We start from the raw sequence: 21,189 nt of genomic DNA, 5'->3' as shown, positions 1-21,189 counted from the left end.
CTTCACCATCTTCATAGCCCTTCTTTGGATGCTCTCTAATAGCTTTATGTCTTTCTTATTTTTTAACTGCTTTGTTTTTCCCCCTGCTTAAGGTGTCAGAATTGCACATTTAAAATGAAAAATGTAAAAGCTAGCATGGTATCTTTTTTCCTCTTTCTGATTAACAGCTTAAAAATTCAGCCAATTAAAGGCAAACTAGGATAAAAAAGAAATATATAAGAACCAGTGAAGATAGAGTGACTTCCATACCCTGTGCACTTAAAAAACAACTGTACTGTGATTATGCAAATCAGCACTCACCAAAATGCAGAGATTTACATAACGGAGAACAAAATTCTTCACAGTTATGCCTCAGTAACCTTACAGGATTCTTGCACTTTAATTGTATGACTCATTGTAATAAAGCAATCCCACTCTCTTTATTCAGAGTGAAATATATGTTAGGAAATGACCATTTTGTATGATTTGTGTGTTTTTGGAAGCCTATGCTCTCCTGCCATAAAGTGTGATGTATGTGCTGTTTTAAAGAGACAGAAATAAATGCAAAGGCAGGATTTCTGGTTGTATTGATTGAAATTTTAACTGAGTTTACATATTGCATCACTGTTCTTGTATCAAATGTATATTAATACAAATGGTCCCTTCATTCTACTTGGAACTTCTATTTTCTCATTTTATTAAATCCATCAATTTTTGATAAAATAAGTCTGCTGATGTGTATATCACAGGAGGAAACATCAGTGTCATTTAAATTGCGTAGATCCTATATTGTAGTTTTGTAGATGAAATCTTTAAAGGGATCCTGATATTTTTAGTTAGTTAAATATGTCTAGCCTACTTAACCTGTGAATTTTATGTGTTCTATAAAACATTATTTTTGAAAGATGACCGTCCTATTACAAGCCACATGGAAGGGACAGTTATTTATTCAGCTGGGTATACTTTGTTGTACCTTCATTTCTGTCATTACCATTATTGGATTTTTTTTGTGTGTATAGAAACATGACTTGACATTACGGACTTCCCATGGAAATCCAGAAAGAGGAGACTGTAAATTAGACCCTACTACAGCTGGGGTTCTTTTTTTAATCACTGTAAGTTGATTGCAGGTGAGCTTTTTCACAGTATGGCTACATTATCTTATTAGACATCCATTAAATCACAATGGCTTATTTTTCATCCGCAGACATCTTAGGCAGAGGCTAAAACTAGAACTAAAACATTTAATTATTTCTCTCTTGCATACAGACAAAGCACTGGAAAAAAGTTCTCTCAAGGTAACCAGCAAGTAGAAGGACTCCCCTTTCATGTAGGGATGAACACAAAAACTCCAGAAGATTTTAATGAGAAAGTATATGAGTTAAAAAAAACATGCTGGTCCATACTAGTCTCCCATTGGCAAATATTAGAGAATTAGTGACCATCACATTTCTCTGCTAAGACTCAACTTCAGGTATCCAGTCTGAATCTACCAGAAAAAAATACTGCTCCAAAGTCTTCCACATGCCAGAAGTATTCTTAGACCGAAGTATCCATGCTATCCCGAAGAGGCTGGTACACTGTTTTTCTACTTTTTTCTCTCTCATATGAGAAGATAATGACAGAAAGACCCTCTAAAAATGATCTTGATGGAACAAATTCATTTTCTGTTCTAAGAGATTCTAAAAAAATTCACAACCAGCTGGAAGAGGGAAGGTCTGATCATCTTCCTACTAAAATGAATTCTTCAGCTTCATTAACAGGTTAACAACACCTCATTGACAACTCCTTACTGACATAAAAATAAAAAATAGTAAGGAAATGTTATAATCCTCCAATAGGAAAATGAGGTCTTCTGTCCTCCCCCAGATACGAGAGCTGTTCATATCATAATGAAAGTAATGCCTCCTATTTTATTACGTTGGCCCACGACATCAGAGGTAAATGTTGGTATGGCAATAGAGGCTGAACTTTCCTGCCACTATTCTGTTACATTTTGTTGCCACGTGAGAGATGGCAGCAGAGCAGCAGTCTGAAAGAATAGAGTCTGATGTGGAAATGCATATGAAGCACAGGTGTAGCACTGAATTCTTCCATGTGGAAAAAATGGCATCCATTGGCAGTTCTTGGCACTTGCTGAGCATTTATGGAGCCCAAATGGTGGATGTGAGCACAGTGAGGTGGTGGGTGTTGTGTTTCAGCAGTGGCAACAGTGACAGTGGGTCACCTTCAGTGGTGCAGATTTTTATGATCGTGGCATGCAGATTCTTCTTCACTGCTGGGGAAAACGCAGAGCTAATGGTGACTGTGTTTAGAAATAGTGTTTTGTAGCTGAGAATGTGCTCTATCAAATAGTGTTATAATGCTTTTTGCATCTGTGGTAGTTTACATGGAAATAAATAGGAGGCATTACTTTCAGAGTGACCTGCTTACATTAAAGGTAGCACAGACAGCCTTGACCATATTTATTCCTTGAAAGGAGCTGCATATTTTAAACAAAAACTATGTTAAAAATGAAAGGTTTTTTTTTTTTGTCTTTGAAGAATTAAAAGTAGTCTTCTCACAACCAGAAGACATTAGTGCCAAAAAATAGTGCTGGGTAACTGCTGAAGGAATATTATTACTGAAAGAAACAGTACGAAGCATAAAAACCAAGAGACAAGAGGAGATACGTTGATATTCCTAAGTCTGAAAGATTTTGGTTTTGTGTTTAAAGCTTCCACCAGATCTGCCTTGAAGACACTGTTCTGCCAAAAAAAATAGAAATATTATTACCAGTAGGTGGGGAAGCTAATAGGACAAGTTAATACAAATAATAGAGGCAAAAATGATCAGGTTAGTCATCCACCACCGTCTGGAAGCATGATGGAACAAAGGCAGCTAATTTGGATTAATTCTTCTCAGCCATGGCAGGATTACCAACAACCTCCACAGTTCTCTAAAGAAGCAGATTCCTATTTAGTTTTATGTGACAAAGCACTTTAAGAAAAAAAATGCAACACATTCTGTTTATACTCTTAGTGGAAGGCACCATATTTTATAATAACTAAAATGTATTTCATCATAAATACAGTTGCCTTATGGCATAGCACGCTTTCCTCTGAAAACAATCACATCAAAGTAGATTCTTATTTCTTTGCATGAATTAAAAAAAAAAGAAGCTTTCTTTGGAAAGATTCTCAAAACTGGAGTTTCCATTTGTTTTCATTGTTGTTCTAAAAAAGTATATAGCAGTGCATTCAAAATTCCTCTGCTTTCCTAGACCTAACAATTGCAGTTGTCCATGTACTGAGATCAAAGCTTACGAATAAAATAATATCGACATAAAAGTGTAATTCACCTTGTTTATATAGAATGGGGAGCTGTAAATTAAAAGAATGTTTCAAATGCCGACTATTTCTCCCTCTCTGACTCATCTTCTCTTTTTTCCTCTTCTTTTTTAATTCTATCAGTTTTGTTTTTCCCATGATATCACCGAGCAATTTCATTTCAGTATGGTCTGCACTGGACTGTGCAGATTACTAAACTAATGACATATGGACTTCTTACCACTGTAACACATCTACTCCTGCAAGTGAGAATTTTGAGTGACAGAGCAAAGCTGTTTGCTATCAATTTTGCAAAAGCTGCCTCCGCCAGATTGCAGACTGCCAAGATCCATCTCAGAGATTAAAAAAATGATTAATATTCTGATTTTTTGTCTTTATCATTCATACAGCATTTAATTACACAAATGGTAATGTTCTTAAAATGAAAACTATTCTATATGTTAAAACATTTCCTTGAAAATATTTTACATTTACATTACTCTGAAGTAAAAATTATTAGAGATTGAATGTCTCTGTAGTGACTGCTATGGAAACACAGATACACATAGAGTTTAACCTCCATTTATATGAAAGTGCCAAAATTATCTGCTTGCATATTTTGGTTAAAAAAAGAAATTCTATCTTACATAAAATGATACTGAAAGTGCTGAGTTAGTTGCACATTTAATACCAGTGTGTATGTACTAAAATATACTAAAGAGGTTCAAGCAGACAGTAATTACCATAAACAGCAAAAAGCTAACAAATATATACAAACTAACACCTCAACTTTGAATCACCAATTTCTGGCAAAGACCAAAAGAACACTAATGACTTTAAACCTATTGACTTCACAGAAATATGAACTGACATTTTTAAAATATCCAGCATAGGTGTAAGAACTCATGCCAACAAAGTTCAATGGCAGATCTCAAAGAATTAGTGAGAGAGAAAAGAATGTCATTTTCCAAGAACTGTCATCTCCTTGTTAGAAAGCCATTTTTTTTTCTTAGACTTATGAACTAGGGACAAATTTTGCTTTCAGGTCATACGCACACACCATTTGTAATAACACAAAACCCTAAGTGTTACTGTTCAGATATACTTTGCTCCTTGTCCCCATTACCACTGTGAAGTCCTCCAGCCTGTCTAGTTTTAATGATATATCAGCAATAACTTATCAGTAAAAGTTGCAATGACAATCTGACATATCAAGAATAAGCTCAGATCACATATGAATTGGCCTCTATATTTTCTACTACAATTAATTCTGAGGAGCTCACTAAACTGAGTTTATCTTCTGATTATTTTAGCTTGACTTGAAAACATTTAGTACATTCCCTAAATAAATGTCAGGACATTTTTGTTAGATCTAATCTGCCAGCGGAAGCTTTTAATCAATCATGTTTTACTCACGTGGAATTTTGTTCAGTTCATTCATGAACTTCTGTTTTAACTTAGAAAATGCATCTTCTTTTCCTCCCCCTCCTCCAGGAGCGGCTGGCTCAGTGACATTGCTTGGAGGAACTGCTGCTACCGTGGTCGCTGGCGGGGCTGCCAGGGCCTCATGATGACTTTCACTCACCATTGTAACCCTCGTGGAAGCTGCTGTTGGAAAAACAACAAAAAATAAACAAAGAGGGAGAACATGTTTACATCATGAAAACAAGAGCAACAGCAAACAGAAAACATGTTTACATTATGAAAAAGGATCTCATATCAGTCAAAGACTAAATAGGCAGGATATCACTTGGTGCTCATGCTTACTGAGTAAATATGACCGTGTCAGTATACTGCTTCATGTTCCTCATACAATATTTATCAGAACAGAGAGAAAAGCCTTTTGCAGGGTTAATTTCAGCCAGAATTGTTTTAGTGCTTAGTGTTCCTCCTCAATCACATTGAATTCTGAACTGCTGAAATTGAAAAGTCAGAATTCCTGTAAAACTCACACAGATTTACCTTTTGCTCTTCAATTCTGAAAGCAAAAGCACAAAGGGTAATTAGTGCTCCCTATGTGCAGATTTCACAATGATTTACAGAATTACTTATCCTGGAGAGTTACAGAAGTGCAGATTACAGCCAGAGTTTCAATATCAAACAAATGAAGTGATAAGGATGTAGTAAAAACACCTTATACTTTCCTGCCAAAGTAATAAGCTATTGTTTTATACTTAAGCAAGTTGTATATTAAACAAGAATTGATTTGCATCCATTTTTATCTTTATTTATTGAAGGCAATTTTCCTTCCAGTTATTATGTGTGACATTTGCTACTGACAATATTCCGTTAAATTATTCACATGTCTCATTGGTGTATTCATGAAGCTATGACATCTGTGGGGTATCTCAATGCAGCCATATTGAAGAATCTAAAAGGCTGTCACAAGCATAACATATTGGCATATTTTTCATTTAATATTGTTTAGTGGGCATTTTGCAAAACCTCTGTTTGAGCTTATGGTATGAAGCAAAGAATTTTGGGCCAGCAGGGTGAAGGTGATTGCACAGTGCAATTTCAGTACTACCAGAAGGTTGGCTGAAATATTTACACTGGTTTGAACACATTGTTCTGAATTTCTGTTGCTTCCTAAATAGCACTAATCTGACTAATCATGCTTTGTTATTCTTCAGAAAACCAGAGGGAGAAAGAGTTTGAGAGATAACAAACACTCATTATTGCTCTGAGTGCACAATTGCTCTCAGTCCCAAAAGAAACTTGGCCTTAGACCTTCTGCTAAGAAATTTAAACGTAAAAAAAAAAAGCAACACATCAGAATTAAAGGAGCATAGGAACATCTGACTGCACATGACATGATGGACTGTGAGCTTTCCTGCCTTATGTGACCACTTTCTCAGATGTTGCTGAGTGTAACACTATAACGCAACAGAAAGCACAGCAATAACAGCAGGGTAGCAAAGTCCTAGGCTTCAGCAAGTGAGGATATGCCCAAATAGAGCAGCTGTGGCTGCAGAAACAAAAGAAAGAATATACTTACCCCTAGAAGACCACAGGTAAGCAGAGATCGCTAGCAAAACATCTTTGCCCCCACTGCCAACCATTAAACGAGGTCTGGGAAGGGGTGGATCCTGGCTCCACCCATTCCAGTCACTCAGGTGCATTGCATGCACCTGAGCTCCCCTGTGTTGGCCCTGCTTTCCCACCAGGTGCTCAGTCACTGGTTCAAGCTGTGACTTAGCATTTCCGCTACACTGAGAGTGCTCAAATCACTAGATCCAAATGAGGATTGGCTTTTTGTCCTTCAACTTTTCTTGTGTAAACCCTCAGGAAGATCTAGTGCATGCCCCGCTGCATGCAGATGAACCTTTGGAAATCACCCTGACCGTTCCTGCCATTACACAGGGGTCTGCACATAGGTGCATTCTGGAACAGAAGTCATCCTTTATTACATCATCTGTTGAAAAAGTTGTTTACTAAATAGAGGATTGGCCTTGCTCTGAAGAAGCAATTTGATGGATATTTTGCAGCAATTTTATTGAGGCAGCACTGAATGAAGCAGTATTCCCTGCCTGCCCGTTGCTTCTGCCTTTGTCCTCACAGTCTCTAGCCTAATACAAAATCATGTTGATGTTGACACAGAATGTGTATGTGAGATAGCTACATAAATATTTCATACGCGTGCGGTCTTATCTATTTGCCTGTAACAACATGGGAGCAGTTTGCTATCTAAAGCAGACCAAAGCTGATGGAAAGATTCCAGTTAATATCCATGAACTTTGGCTCAAGCCCGATGTCTGCGAAGATTTCCCCCCTTGCCTCCCACAATAACAATTGGGAAAAACATGTAGTGCATAATTTGTGTAGTATAGAATTACGTGCCAGCTCTTTCAGACTAGGAGACTTTTTCCATATGCTCTGATGAATGCTAAATACTATGAAGCAAAACACACAGAGCCATCAGCTGTAAACATTAATGCTGTTTTATATTATAGCGTTTTGTCAGTGAATGTCAGTTACATCAGAAGAAAAGTTGTATGATATATCATAATTAAATCAAAATTAAATTGCTTAATTATAATATATTGGTTAATTATTTCAGGCCTGGCAGTCGACTATTTTATTTTGTAACGGAAGACACAATTTGCAGTGATGACTTTCAGCTAATTAAAAATTAAGGCAAATGTAATTTATTTGCTTCTAGTTTTGGAGCTGTATTTTGAAAATATATTAGGAGAATAAATTTGAAGTGCTACACTTTCATTTATTTTTTTAAAAAAAGGAAAAAATAACAAAAAACTGCACTTCTCTGATCTCCACGAACAATCCTCAGTAGAGCCCTAGTGCAGATAGAGGTTACTACATCTAATGAGGCATGCACAAATGCTTTGAGACTTGCTACAGAGCCTTTGACCTTTACACGCCAATGACACTGTCCTGATATTTTAAATAGGTGTGAAGAGGCTGAAGAAGCATCTTGTCTCAGAAAAAGCTGTCTGCAGTGAAGAATTTTCTGAAGAGCACATGCCCACTCCCTCACAGAGATAACATCTGATGGCGTCTATTATTGTAATGCTGCAGCTTCCCACAATAACGGTATAAACACCATCGTATTATTAGAGACTGCAGAGTACTGGATAATTAGATTTAAATTGGCCTTTTACAAGAAAAAAAAAAAAGAGGTTACTCTAGTGCTGCAGTGCATTGCTAAAGGTAAAGATCTACATAAGATGAGCAGATTATCTGCCATTTAAGAAATGGCAGTTGCAAGCAGAAATTTCTTATCGGTTAAAAAATGGAAAGTCATAGAATTCAATTATGCTTCTAGCGCAGTGTTCACTACTGTGATGATACTGCCAGATATGAAACAATACATGCTGCATGTGTAACATGCAGTCATAAGTAAGAGCACATTTGTGGTCATAAATAAAATACCTATTTCATTTACATGCTTCTATAAAACACTGCACAGATCATAGTCTCTGAGCACACTGATTCTTTGGTATACACTGCCCATCCAGAGTAGTGCCATAAAATCCTTGTTAAACAGATGTGAAGCAAACAAACAAACCAAACCCCTGAAAAAACACATGGAATGCTTGGAAGTAATGCCTGTCATTTCTGTACAGAAATAGGCAAGTGTGTTGACTGAAAATGCAGACATGGTGATTTGAACCCTTGAAGAAGTCGGGGATTTAGAACCCTACTGTTCCCTATGCAAGAAAAATCCTGACAAAAATGACTATCAGCTCCAAAGCCTACAGAATTTCTACATCATTTCCTCTGAAAAAGAAGCATCTGAATAATTTACAAATGCGCCCTAGAGATTCATAGGAAGGAATATATTTCCTTATGGAGGTACAAAGTACTGGCTGACTGCCTGTGTATTCTGGTGTGGAACCTGGTGGTGAGAGACTTGTTGGAAGACACCTCTTGAGAGAGGAGTAAAGAAGAGTCAGACTTCAGATGTGGCTGACTATAGAGCATGGAGTAGCCTCTGAAAAACATCCGTTCTAGGGGCAATGGTGTCTCTTTGCAAACATTCAGGCTTATCTGAAGTGGGGTGTGCACCACCTGGGTGGACTAATCCCATGGGAAACTGATACTTGTTTTAAATTGTTCTTGAAAAAGAAACTCAATAATGTGACAGCATTAATGAGGGAGATGTTGAATGTTCACAGTGATTCCTATGAAATTCATCGGGATTTGGAGTGAAAGCAGAGCAGTGTAGCATCTTGATCAGGCTCCCCAGGGCAGTGGTCACAGCACCAAGCCCACCGAAATTCAAGAAGCATTTGAACAATGCTATCAGAAATAGGGTTTAAATTTTGTGTGGTCCTGGGTGGAGCCAGGAGTTGACTTGATGATCCTTGTGGGTGCCTTCCAACCTGCAATATTCTATGATTCTGTGATCTTCTGCCAAATAATGAAGAATTTTATGCTAGAATTAAAAAAAAAAAGTGGGGAGAAGGGAAGGCTGAAATGACAGCAAAGAGAGTTTGTATGGTTCCTATGTGGTGAACTGACAGCACATAACACCATAGCAGATACTGAAGGACTTAGTGAATACTTAATCAGATGGACGGAAATTTTCTGCATGGTGTATTTCAGTCAATATAATTTTGCTCACTTCTTCCCTTACTTGCTGCATACAAACAGGACGCAGTGAGATGGTGAATAGGTCAGACATCCCACACTGACCAGATCATCATAAATACCTCATCACAAAGTATATATTGGAGATTGTCCTTTTACCTTGCTGCTTCTCAGATTTTTCTGCCATACTAAAAATTTAAATCATACAGATGTAGTGTTACTGTGAGTAACTGTGTAAGTTCTCAGAGGTAATTGTCACCATTTATTCAATGCTTATTGCTGTAGCTGTAACAGAGCGAGTCACTGTACCTCCATAACCATGCGAAGTTGTAAACTGGTGTCTAGATTGCTAAATGGTATTTCCTGTACAGCTTTTTCTTTTCAGCATCCCAGTAGTTGCATAAAACTTTGAATGTGATCACGACATTATCCGAGAATGAAAAAAAAATCACACAGAAACATCACTTGTGTTACTCTGTTTTTGTTTGCAGCTGCCATGCATTGAGAGGAAGAAACGATCGGCTTTCAGTGGTGCTATGGCCAAGGTAAGTACCAGAGAAAGCTTTGACACCAGAGTGAACATTTACCCTATTCCATTAGACTGTTTTTAATGAAATTAATTCATCATTAAGATGATGGAACATTACTAGAATGTCTAAAGATATCTACAATAAACGATGTCTTCCTCGATTGAAGTATTCCGGGATGTTAATAATACATTTTATACTCATTCATTTTCCTATTAATGAAATATGCTATCTTTCTAGCTTCAGTAATGGACTTTTATTTTAAAAGACAAGCTCAGAAAAGAGACTTTCTTGGCTTTTTGTAAAGATGGGTCTGTAACTACATTTTCAGAAGAATGGAAGGTCACGCTAAAGATGGCATATCAAAACAGCCTTTTCACCACTACCACAGAGGCTTACAGTGCAATCCATGTTTAGTACTGCTCAGGCCTGACATTTCATGGGAGTAAAAGTTTTGATGAAGAACTTGAGTGGGATAATTCAGGTGCCCCACCTGTGCTGCTCTGGATGCACAAGCACCGCCCCAGCAACTGTTCCTCCACACCCTGAATTGTGTCCCTGCATCTCTGTGTCTTCTTGAGTAGCGAAGAAACATTTCTCCTGCTGCCATATGTAAAACAGTGTCCAGTGGAAACTTTCTAGATCCCAGTTGTGCATTAGCTCTGTAAAACCATTTTCTAATGCTCACTACTAATATCACATCAACACTTTCATTGCCCTGACTGAAAAAAAAAACAAGATACATCACCTACATCTCTCCTACAGTCCATGGCTACTTTATTGCTCGGGTTTAGAAATGTTGGTGTGAGCAGAGTCCTGCCACTGAGTCTGGAGCAGGACAAAGGAACACAGTGTTGTAGATAGAAAGAGTCCAGGAGGCGGCAGGTCAGCAGGGATGAAGACATGGTACACGTGGAAGGGGGGCCGGGGGCCTCTGAGCACAAGTTTGAACAAATGTGGGAGTGGCAAAGGCAATACCAAGACAGGCAGCAGCGCTACAGCTCCAAGACAGGAGGAGAGCTTGGCAGAAATGCTTTTTGACAGTTCATCAAAACTGTTAGTTATCTACACTGAGTTATCTACAGCACAGTCCTGGAGCATGCAACAAATCTTCCATTATTGGGCATGAGCTCAGTATCAATCTCCAGAATTTTCTTAAAATAGCAACAAATATTTTAGAGTAACAGCCAAAAAAAAGTAACTGAATGGCCAAATCAAAACATGTTTTGTATGCATCTATTTAATTATTATCTGAGGTACTTCTTGCACTGTAACTTTGTGCATGTAGATATAAATTTCACCTGTTCACCTCCTCGAACAGCCAAACAAAGCATGCGTGTCTGCACACTAGGGAATAAGAAGCACCTGAAAAGTCAGGAGAAAATGAAATCTGGTAAGATTTCTAGGCTAATATTCATACAGAAGGTCTGTTACCTTAGCATGGCTTAAATCCAAACAATATCCCTACCTTTGTGTACTGTTCTTAACCTGATTCACTTTTTATTCACTTTATGATTAATACATATAGCATACATGTAGAATAGGCACAGAATTGTCCACCATTTCCTGTAACAATAAACATAACGATTTTATTGACCTGAAATGATTAAAAAGTATGATTTCATCTCCAAGCATGTTTCAAAGCTAACCATATAACGTCACATGAAATCATCTGCCCAGTGGAAAACAGAGATTTTATAAGAAGTATGAACACTGACAATTGGAGTAAGACAATCTCCTCAGTACATGGCACAATACATGTTTTTCTCCTTCAGCTTCCCGATTACCCTTTATTAAATAAGGTGGAACTGTTCGACTTACAGGGCTCCAAAAACTCTCATGCTGCAGAGTCTATGCAAGGGAAGCCTTGTCTCCTCTTTTCAGAAAGAACCGCAGTTTGATGATATGTAATCTGTCAACAGCTAATCGCTGTATGTTTTGCAGTACCAAGCAATGCAGAATGATATTACCAGGCACCCTTTAAATTGTTGATAAGATTGCTGTTAATTTAAGTGAAAATAGTGAGGCCAACACTGATTATTTTCTAGCTATAAGCCATAATTTTTTGACTGTGCTGCAAAGTTGCATTCCTCAGTGCTGGAGCCAGAGAAGCCACAGCAGCTCACAAGGAAACATAAAAATTGAGAGCAAGGAGCAATGTGGCAAGTGAAGAGTGGCGAGCCCCATGCACACATTCACTATATAAAATGCCTGTTTCCCTGGCTGCATTTTAAAACTGTAATTTTCCCCTAAGTACACGATATTTCTTAGTCATGCATTTCTTCTGATTTTTAGAGGTAATGGGGCTGGAGACAGGCCTGTCTCTCTGGATGTTGACACCGTGGTAATGTCTCAGCAGCAGTGAGGTTACCAAAGCTGTCAAAGCATCAGAATATGTATAATTTAACCCCTCTGCCTTCCTCTACTGCTGCAAATGCTGCTTCAGAATGACTGAGGTCCTTGATACCAGCTAGTTATGAATAGGAATGAGAAAGAAACTGCAGCAATTTCCTCCCACATGATCATTCTGTCATCTTTCCCACTTGCATCTTGTTACCCTAAGCTGTAATCTGCATTTCTACTCCCCTGGTATTCACTTCCAGACTCCCCTTATACAGCAGTGTAAGACAAAAGAATTTATACAAAAATTAGTGTTCAATTGCATTTACGCATGAAATTCTAATACAGTCCACAGAGAATTCTTCTCGTTCCAAAACCATTTTAAAGTAATCCTGCAAATAATGAAGCCCTTTATATCAATAAAATCCTTGTTGTGTACACTGCATAAAATCAATTTATATTCACATATTTGGCTACTGTCCGATCAATGTCTCTAATAAAGCCTATAGCTTGGGAAGTGTCACAGAGATTAGCTATGATGTGGAAATTTCATAAGGAACAAAACAACAGAAATAGTAAAATAATACAGAGAGAGATGCTATTAATATTCTTGTTTTGATATCTTTGACTTTTCCTTGTGTAGAGGTTCCCTACACACCCCAGTTTCTGCACTCAGTTATCATGGGATTAGTGAAATTAATTAGGAACATGCAGGAAGGTACATGCTGTAAAGAGCAAAATGCAGGAACCTGAGATGTGCAGTTCACTGCTACCTCACAGATTAGTTAAATCTTGGGTTTAGGTTGTGAAATAATTGGCAACTTTGAGTGTGATTCTACTCTGACAAGTTACTGTATAAAAATGGGACCTTCCTTCTGAAAAATATCTGTTCCCTATGTATATTCAGTCATTTATGCTGAATTTAATAAGTAACACATTCCAAGTTCAACTTTGAGTGCTTTTTTTCTGGTTATATCTCCAGTATAAAAAGCTAAGAGAACAGAAGCAAGACTTTATTCCTCCTGTGCATCATGAATACAGTTATTAACTAAATTTCGAATACCGGTTGATTACATCTGTGAGAAACTACTGCAGATTACGAAGTTATACATGAAGGCAAGGAATTATATCTTACAGCCAAACACATAAAGTTTGGGCTGCATTACTGCTGGTAGGTGGGAGAAGGAAGGAGCTCAGCTAGTTTTTCGGACCTCAGGATAAAATTACAAGGCTGGCATTTAGAAAAATGTAAACAGTTGGTATTTGGCAGTAAGGCTCCAAGATGTATCGCCTAAGTGTACTAATGGGAAAAATACTCACATGTGACTGAATTACGCAGATCAAGCTTTGCAAATTCTCTGTGGTAAAGGATTCACATTTTTCAGATGCACGCATTCTAGTTTTAAAAATCTCATGATTGATCAGGTACATGTAAAATGCCCGTGCATGTACAAATACACCTGTCTTTGTATATTCACCATGGGTGTATGTCTTATGTATGAACAAATGGTACGCTACAGTGCTTGTTTTGAGGTGACTAACTATTGTCTTGACTGAGCAGATAGCAGTTTTGTGAGGAAATACACACTTTTCAGAAACAGACACTGATAAAAAGATGTTTAGGGTTTTCTTCAACCACATCAGAGCAGCACTGAAATCAGGGCCAACCTGGCAAAACCATCAACGTAAGCCGACTGGCTGCAACAGGTTCTGTGAACTGCAGCTACCTGGAAATTATTATTTCATGAACATCATCAATCCAGGAAAGAAGAGCATGGGGCGCAGGAAGCATCTGCAATGAGATTTGTTTTCTAAGTTAAAAATAAAATTAAAAAACATCCTGATACTTATGCTTAATTACTATGCTTACTCTCTGAAGGCAATCTTATCAGCTCACAGAAAGAGAAATAGTTGAAATTGGAACTAATTGTCCCATAATGACTGATACTTTTTCCTCCTGTTGAGAATGATATGCCATCATCCAATAGCTTTCCGCACACAGTAGGAGGGAAAATTATCAATCAATTATGAGACAATTAATCCCTAACTTGTAACATTTTTCTACTGAAAAGAAAAAGAAGATCCTAATTTCAGATTAAAAATTATGCATTCCCTATGGTGTTTTGGAAAGCTGTCTCTTTAAAAGTTGTCCTAGTAAATATCTGAAATTATTTTCAAAATTTCTAAGCCTAAACTGAGACAGTTTATAAAATATTAGTGTAAACACTATTCTCTGTTTTTAGTATGACTGTTTCCTGTTCTGCAATTATTTCTGTAGGTGAACAATTTAGCAAGGGTCCCATTCACAAGAATTTTGTGTTTAACTCATGCATGAGCAATACTACAGAAAACAATTGCATAATAAATGTAAGGAAGTAACAAAAGTAAATGAAAAAAAAATTTTGGATTTTTAAAATTTCATTGTAGTTAAGGACTGAATACCACTAGGGATTTTCATACATTTAAAACTTTGAATTTCTTTGCACATGCGAATGCTCGTTGTGACCCATCTCTCTAGACCAGAGAAGGCCCTTTGGATAGACTTTGGCCTAAGGCTTCCTTCATCGAGTGAGTTCTCCCAGCACTGACTTTTGCACACAATGGTGTTGCAGCTTCTGTTTGTGCTCTGAAAGGGAAGCATTGTCCTTGTTCTGTTTTTGAAAAAGATTTTGGGTGCCTGCCCGGAGAGGACACACACCTCACCTGGAAGAAGGTGGTAGAGACAGTTTAAAGGAGGAGCAGGATTTATGAGTTATTCCCGTTTTTAGCACATCCTGCTGATCAGGCAGCTCCTCGCTCAGTGTGCTGGCTCCCATTTGGAGGTATGTACGTCTAGGAAATCATACAGGAAGCTTGGTTGAAAGCTCTGACACAGTCCAAGGTTGTAGAGAGTAGGGATATTTATATGTACAGCATTGGAGTCCCTCAACCTGGATTTGTTTCACTTGCATGTATGAGAGGTCTGAAGCAGTCTGGAGTCTCTGGCTATGGGTCATATCACCTATTTCTGTCTGGAATTCAGCACAGCTTTGAAAGAAACTCTTCATCTGTCTATATCCTCCAAGCTCTCAGCCGGGGCTGAATTCTGAAAACCATCCTCCTGTGTCCCTCATCTAGGCTGGCAGGTGAAGTCCCAGAGCATCATGCCCTTTTAGACCGAGGGATGGATCTACCCTAAATTTGGACAACAGTCTGCAGTAGCATTCTGACTGAGGCAGTGATTGATAGAGCACTCTGCCTCATTAGCCACTTACTGCTGCAGGAGGGCAACTAAGGTTAGCACTATTGCCAAAACAACCTGGGGAGATAGAAATCCAACTTAATAGGCATGGCTGATTTATTGCTACTGTTGGCTTTCCCATTTTTGTTCTGTGCTTCTTCCTTCTGCCCAGTACAGTTCTGGTTTTAAGCCACTGACTCAGTGCTTGTTGGTGGGAAAATGCTGTTAAAAGCCTTTAAGTAGAATAACTCAGTTTTTCAAGTTTGTGGATGCAAACTTGAGCAAATTTTACTTCTGCTTTCCAGAAATAATTTACTGGCAATTAAACTTGGACTGCTGGTTACAGTGTGGTTATTTTTTAACACAGTACAGCAGGTTAGATGTTTCACAGTTAAACACCCTTGTACACATTATCACATGTAAGCTTTCCAGTAGATTTAGCTGATTGAGCCGACTGTCCAAATCATAGAATCACCAAGATTGGAAAAGACCTCCAAGATCAATGGGGCATCAGAACAAGGGCTGCACGTACACTAAGTGCTCTACAGTTAACATTCATGCAGAAAAACAGCAGTTTTAAGAGAGCAAACGTGGTAGAAGCTGAATTCTACTTTGTATTGAGATCTTATTTATATAATTTTAAAAAATCTGTTTCAGATCTTAATTTCTTTGATGATGATGATACTCATGTTGTTTAATTGAATGCTTCAATGCGATTATGATTTTTTTTTTGCTTATTCAGTTTTCTTTTTTCTCCTCTACTTTGTTTATTATGAAGCTCAACATTCAGTTATTGCAATATACCATGTGTTGGTCTGAACCTCAACCTATAAACACAATACATCTAAAAATTAAAACTAAAAACCCTGAGCATACATGGGCAGGAAAACAATCTGTTGCCACAGAGCACAGAACAAAGATACTTACACAGTGAGTTCCCACTTTTCTAGGTCACCATCGCTGGTGTACCACTGTGCCTCTCTGTCAAACTTTTAGCTGAATATAGTGTCAACTGGGGGAACTTCAGCACTCAAGGCACAAATCCTGTGAGGCTGTGTGCTGGCCCTGCCTGGCTGGTGAGCTTGGCTGATGGGCAGGATAACTCCATGCTCGTGCTCCCTGCTGCTCTGTGTGCTCAAGAGGAGGAAGTTGCTGAGACAGAGAAGCGATAATTTTCATTCCATATCCAGCCTCTGGTAGCTGTCTTTCAGCCTCCTGCAATCTGTAAAGTGCATTGCTCTGGAAAGGATGAGGATACTGAGCCAAAACAGAAGCAGGATGCAGGGAGGCCGGCATGATCTTTAAGACTCTTCCAGCACACGTGTTTCTGCACTGTTGTATGGACATTTTGTCTTCATGAAAGCAAGTAAACACAGGACTGGAATCCAATGATAATGCCAGCACTGACTTGCAAGAGCTTAGTCCTGCAGAATGAATGCAGCACTAATTATTAAAGAAATCCTTGGCTTTCTTTAACAAATTTGCAGCCAAGAGCTTTCCAGAGATTATACCTACACTACAAAAAGGGAGCACAAAAGAACTGAACATGATTGATGAAATTGTTTGCTTTCTCTTTAGCAGAGTAATAAATAAGTTAGCATTTCAGAATTCTGTGAAGAGATATTAAAGAGAAAGCACGTGGATGCTTTGTTCTGTAGCACAGGTACCTGAGCTCCAGAAATCTCTTTGGAAGAGAAAAGATGTATTATACTGTGTGAAAAGAAGAAACCTTCAGTATCAGGCCGTTATCTAGTTGCTAAGAGCTGGTTCTCTGAAAACAGAGCAGAATAGAATGGATAGTTTAAGCACTGTGAGGTAAAAGCAGAAAATTGGACTTAGAGCACAAGGGACAGTCACAATGGAATGAAAGTGGATGCAATATAATGTTAAGAACGTGACAAGAAAAAGATTATTATAAATATGAAGAGACGAAAGTTAGAGTTTTGCCTTCACTTTGACAAAGCCCTTGGAGAAAAAAAGAGGAATTAGCCCTGCTGGAATGTACATTAGCAAAGGAAAATGAAAGATGAAAAGAATACCACTTCAAGGTCATTCTAAACCAAGCAGCAACTACTAGTCCTTTAATTATAACCTTGAATTTTTTGTTTGTTTAAAACAAATTGCTAGAAAAAGAGGGAATCTTGAAGCAACATATTTTAGAACTTCATTCTGTTCATATTTTTGCAGCCAAAAAACCTTAAAGAGGGTAATCTAAAATTGTTTGAACTAAGAAAAATAGACTTTATGTGGAAAAGTGTATTATCTAGTTCTTTTAATGCACAATAGAACAGCACTTTTTTCCCCACCTTCTGCTCACTACAAAACCAGCAGTTTTTAAGTTCACAGAGTACCTAAAGACCAGAGGCCAAGGCATCTCCTTGGAAGTTAGCAACAATTGCAGCAACCTTGTCCTATCCCTGTGCAGCCTGACTCCTTCAAGTTTTGAAACTTGGAGTCAGTCTCCAGCAGAAGTCCCCTGCTTCTGAAACCTGGGCTAACATGGCATCTGTGTTTCAGCTGCTGCCAGTTATCACGGTAGGAAACAGAGAAGCAGCATTTATGGCAAACAGTGGTATTTGTTTTTAATCCATGAGCAAAAGCGATGCCTGGAATTTTCATCACCTTTCCAAGCATTTGAAAACAATAATTGTTAGCTTTGTTAAATATCTTCTCTTTCTGAAGCAATACTCTCCACATGCAAATTGCATTCACAGCTGCAAAGGAAACCTACTGCCAAAATACACCATTGGGAGAGAAGAAAATTTAGTGTCAGCTGGCTGTCTCTAAAGAGGGAGAGTGACATCTCTGTGACATGCTGCCGGCTCTTGCAGAAGAAATGCTGAAGAGCAAAGGACTGCACCATCAGCCAGGCACCAGCTGGGAGTGGGCACTGCTAACAGGCACAAATCAGAGGGTGTTAGTAAGCAGCAGAAGGAAAGGTGAGGAGTGCTGGCAGAAGCACTGGGATGCCTTTGTCCGCCTGCACAGTGAAACCCCATTCAGCACTGTGTGGTGTAAAGATGCTTTTTTGCCTAATCTGGATTCAAGCAGATACTTTTTACTTCTCTCACTCAGCCATTTCCTTGTGTTGCAGAATCGTTACTAAAGCTTGGGAAGTGCTTCACTTGTTATTTGTTTATCCTCCACTCCAGTCCCATGAGCTCACAATTAGCAGGGGACAATTTAAGAAACAAAACTCGGGGAGATGGTGATGGAGCCCCTCAGTGCAACTTCACGAATCAAGCTGAGATGGCATAACATTAAAACAAAAAAAACATGTTGCCTGCAACGTGGGAATAGCTCAACACAGCAGCTTTTCCTCCTGACAGACTGCAGCAGACTCAAAGCAGGGACCTGCAAAGTGTGGGGCCACAGCTGATGAGCACTGCCCTACAGCACCCAGTCCTGTGTTCGCAGATCAAATAAGAGCTGGGATTCTGTGTTGCAGGAACACTAAAATTATAATCTCAAACTTACAAAAGATACCGTTGAAGCCTTTTTATTTCTGCTTTTTCATCCAACATAACAAGAATCTCTAGTTATAGACCACTACAAGTGGTACTGCGTCTACTGCAATACTTGAATGAAGAACTTTTAGATTTACAGAGCAGCTGGAGGCTCAGTAGTTTCTGAGCCTAGCCCATATGGGAAGAGAACAGTACCCACTTTGCCTTGTGAGACAGCAGTGAAATAATGGATACTGTGGTCTCAGGTGTCTGTATTTTGTATAACACAGGTGACTGTTGCCTTGCATTTAGAGCAGCAGTTAGAAATATGAGAATTAGGGATATGTATTTGTCTGTTTAATTCTTTCTGACAGCGAAAGGTGGTACAGGGAGTGGTCTGCTTTTTTTTTTGCTGACGCCTACTTACACTTATGGTTACAAGCCATCCTGTGATAAAATGGGCAAGTGATAGCCGCTGTGAAATGAGAACCTGCTCAATAATAATGGTTGTGAGTAAGACAGAAATACTCACACTAGCCTAAAAGGCATTTAGAGCTACATTTACTCCTGAGATCTACGTGTGTAGCCAGAGTGGATGCCACAGTGTGTTGGAAATGGTGTTCAGTTCAGGAGATCAGAACCAGCTCCTGTTGATGCGCTGCAGCAGCATCTACGTGCAGTGAGGTTGGACAAACACCCTCCTTATCATCACTAGATTTCCCAGCACTACCTGCATTAAAGTGTGTTTCTTTTAACTTAGGCTACTTGTACTTTATTAAAGCCAAGTTTCTGCTTCTACTTACTTGGTGTTTTCAGCTGCTCGCTGCCTCTCCTCTCCTACACTCATGACTGTCTTTTTGCTCCCTGTTCCCTCATCCAGGCTGTGACTGGTGCTGCTCTGCTATCCCAAGAATTACGTTTCTCAGTTTCATTAACTGTTGTCAGCCTCTCTCTTTAGATCACTTCTCCAAGGATATTCTCTCTCCTGTTATCTATTCTTCCCCTCTATCTTACCTCAGTTTCTGTGTAATATTAATGAGAGAGATTTTCAAAAGCAGAAGGGGAGATTTAGACACAGCAACCATTCATGCCTTTGAAAAATCTCCTCGTACAGCTTCATAGACTTCTACCTCTCCTCCCTCTCATCAACCATCCCTTCCTTCCTCTCTTCTCTTTATTCTTTTTTGCCTACCTAGCTTAAGCCATAGCTGTGCCAGCAGATCACTGCAGTGCAGAGATGTCAGCAGAACTTGTACGGTATGCGGTTATTTCAACAGAAGCAGCTTTTGTCAGCCTGCATTACCAAATTTCAGAAGGAAGTGGGACTTCCAGCAAACATGCCACTTCTTCAGTGTGAGCTCTACCTACACATGCAGGAATTGCTCAGCACGTTTACAGAAGTCCTTGATGCAGAAAGGCCTTTTAGAACAAAAAAAAACCACCCAAAATAACAAAGAATGGTAGTTGTGGTACAAAATAAATATTTGATAGAATATATTTCTTGGTCTTGGTGGTCTGCATCTAAGTTATGGGCTAAGGAAATGCTTCAGTTTGCAAAATACAACTTCAGCTGCTCAACGCTTCAACAGATGCAAGTAGATCTATTCATTTACCATAGCTGGAATGAATAATAACTGATTCTTCTCAGACTTTTTTTGTAAGTCACAACTGTTTAGGAGTGATGGAAATTTTAATTCAGAATGGCTGTCTCATTAGAACATGGGACTGTTAAAAGATTTGTGCAAGAAAATTCATTATAATAGCCTAGGAAATAAGGGACTGTTTTTAGCAAACCTGTTCATCGCATTGCACATTGCAGCCTAATGATGCTGTACAAAATTTAATTGGCTCTATTGTTATCCCGCCACTGGCACTTGCAATGAAAACTACTACTGAAGAGGTAATAGGAAACTGTGTCTTGGACACCTGTCAGGAACAGTTCAACTTTTCTTAACAGAAATCTCTGTACACTCTTTAGGGCTTACATTTTAACACGTTTTATTTATTTATTATGTTCTAGGCATACACAGCCAAGAACCTCCTCCTGAGACACATGAAAGATTAAAAGAATGTATTTTGTGTAAAGAGGGAGACATTTCTATTTATCCTTTGGGAAGTGAATTGCAATGTGGCCTAAACAGTCTTCTCCCACACACTGAATCCTTTCTCCTGGAACTATGTTTGCCATCCTTGGAAAGCTATAAAGCCTTGTTCCTTTATGCACATATCACACCCTGAGCAGTAAATGGCTAGGAGTGATTTCTCGTATAACAAATTACTCCACAACAAGCTGCTTTAGGAGTTCCTGAATGTCT

At 38.6% G+C, this 21,189-nt stretch overlaps 1 protein-coding gene across 6 annotated transcripts in view; it reads right to left on the bottom strand.

The window, feature by feature from the left end:
- SYT1 (synaptotagmin 1) overlaps positions 1-21,189 on the bottom strand; it is a 316,371-nt gene that overhangs the window by 119,852 nt on the left and 175,330 nt on the right. For 3 of the 6 annotated variants that reach the window (XM_021385239.1, XM_021385240.1, XM_021385241.1), the window contains exon 3: positions 4,704-4,895. In XM_021385239.1, the coding sequence (XP_021240914.1) occupies positions 4,704-4,875 (172 nt within the window). In that variant the 5' untranslated portion in view covers positions 4,876-4,895. Of the gene's footprint in view, positions 1-4,703; positions 4,896-6,285; positions 6,433-21,189 lie in introns of those variants that run through there. The other 3 variants (XM_021385237.1, XM_021385238.1, XM_021385242.1) reach the window with 2 other exon arrangements.

Source organism: Numida meleagris, chromosome 1 (genome assembly GCF_002078875.1).
Source record: "Numida meleagris isolate 19003 breed g44 Domestic line chromosome 1, NumMel1.0, whole genome shotgun sequence".
Lineage (NCBI taxonomy): Eukaryota > Metazoa > Chordata > Aves > Galliformes > Numididae > Numida > Numida meleagris.
This window is presented reverse-complemented; position numbering and strand designations above follow the sequence as displayed.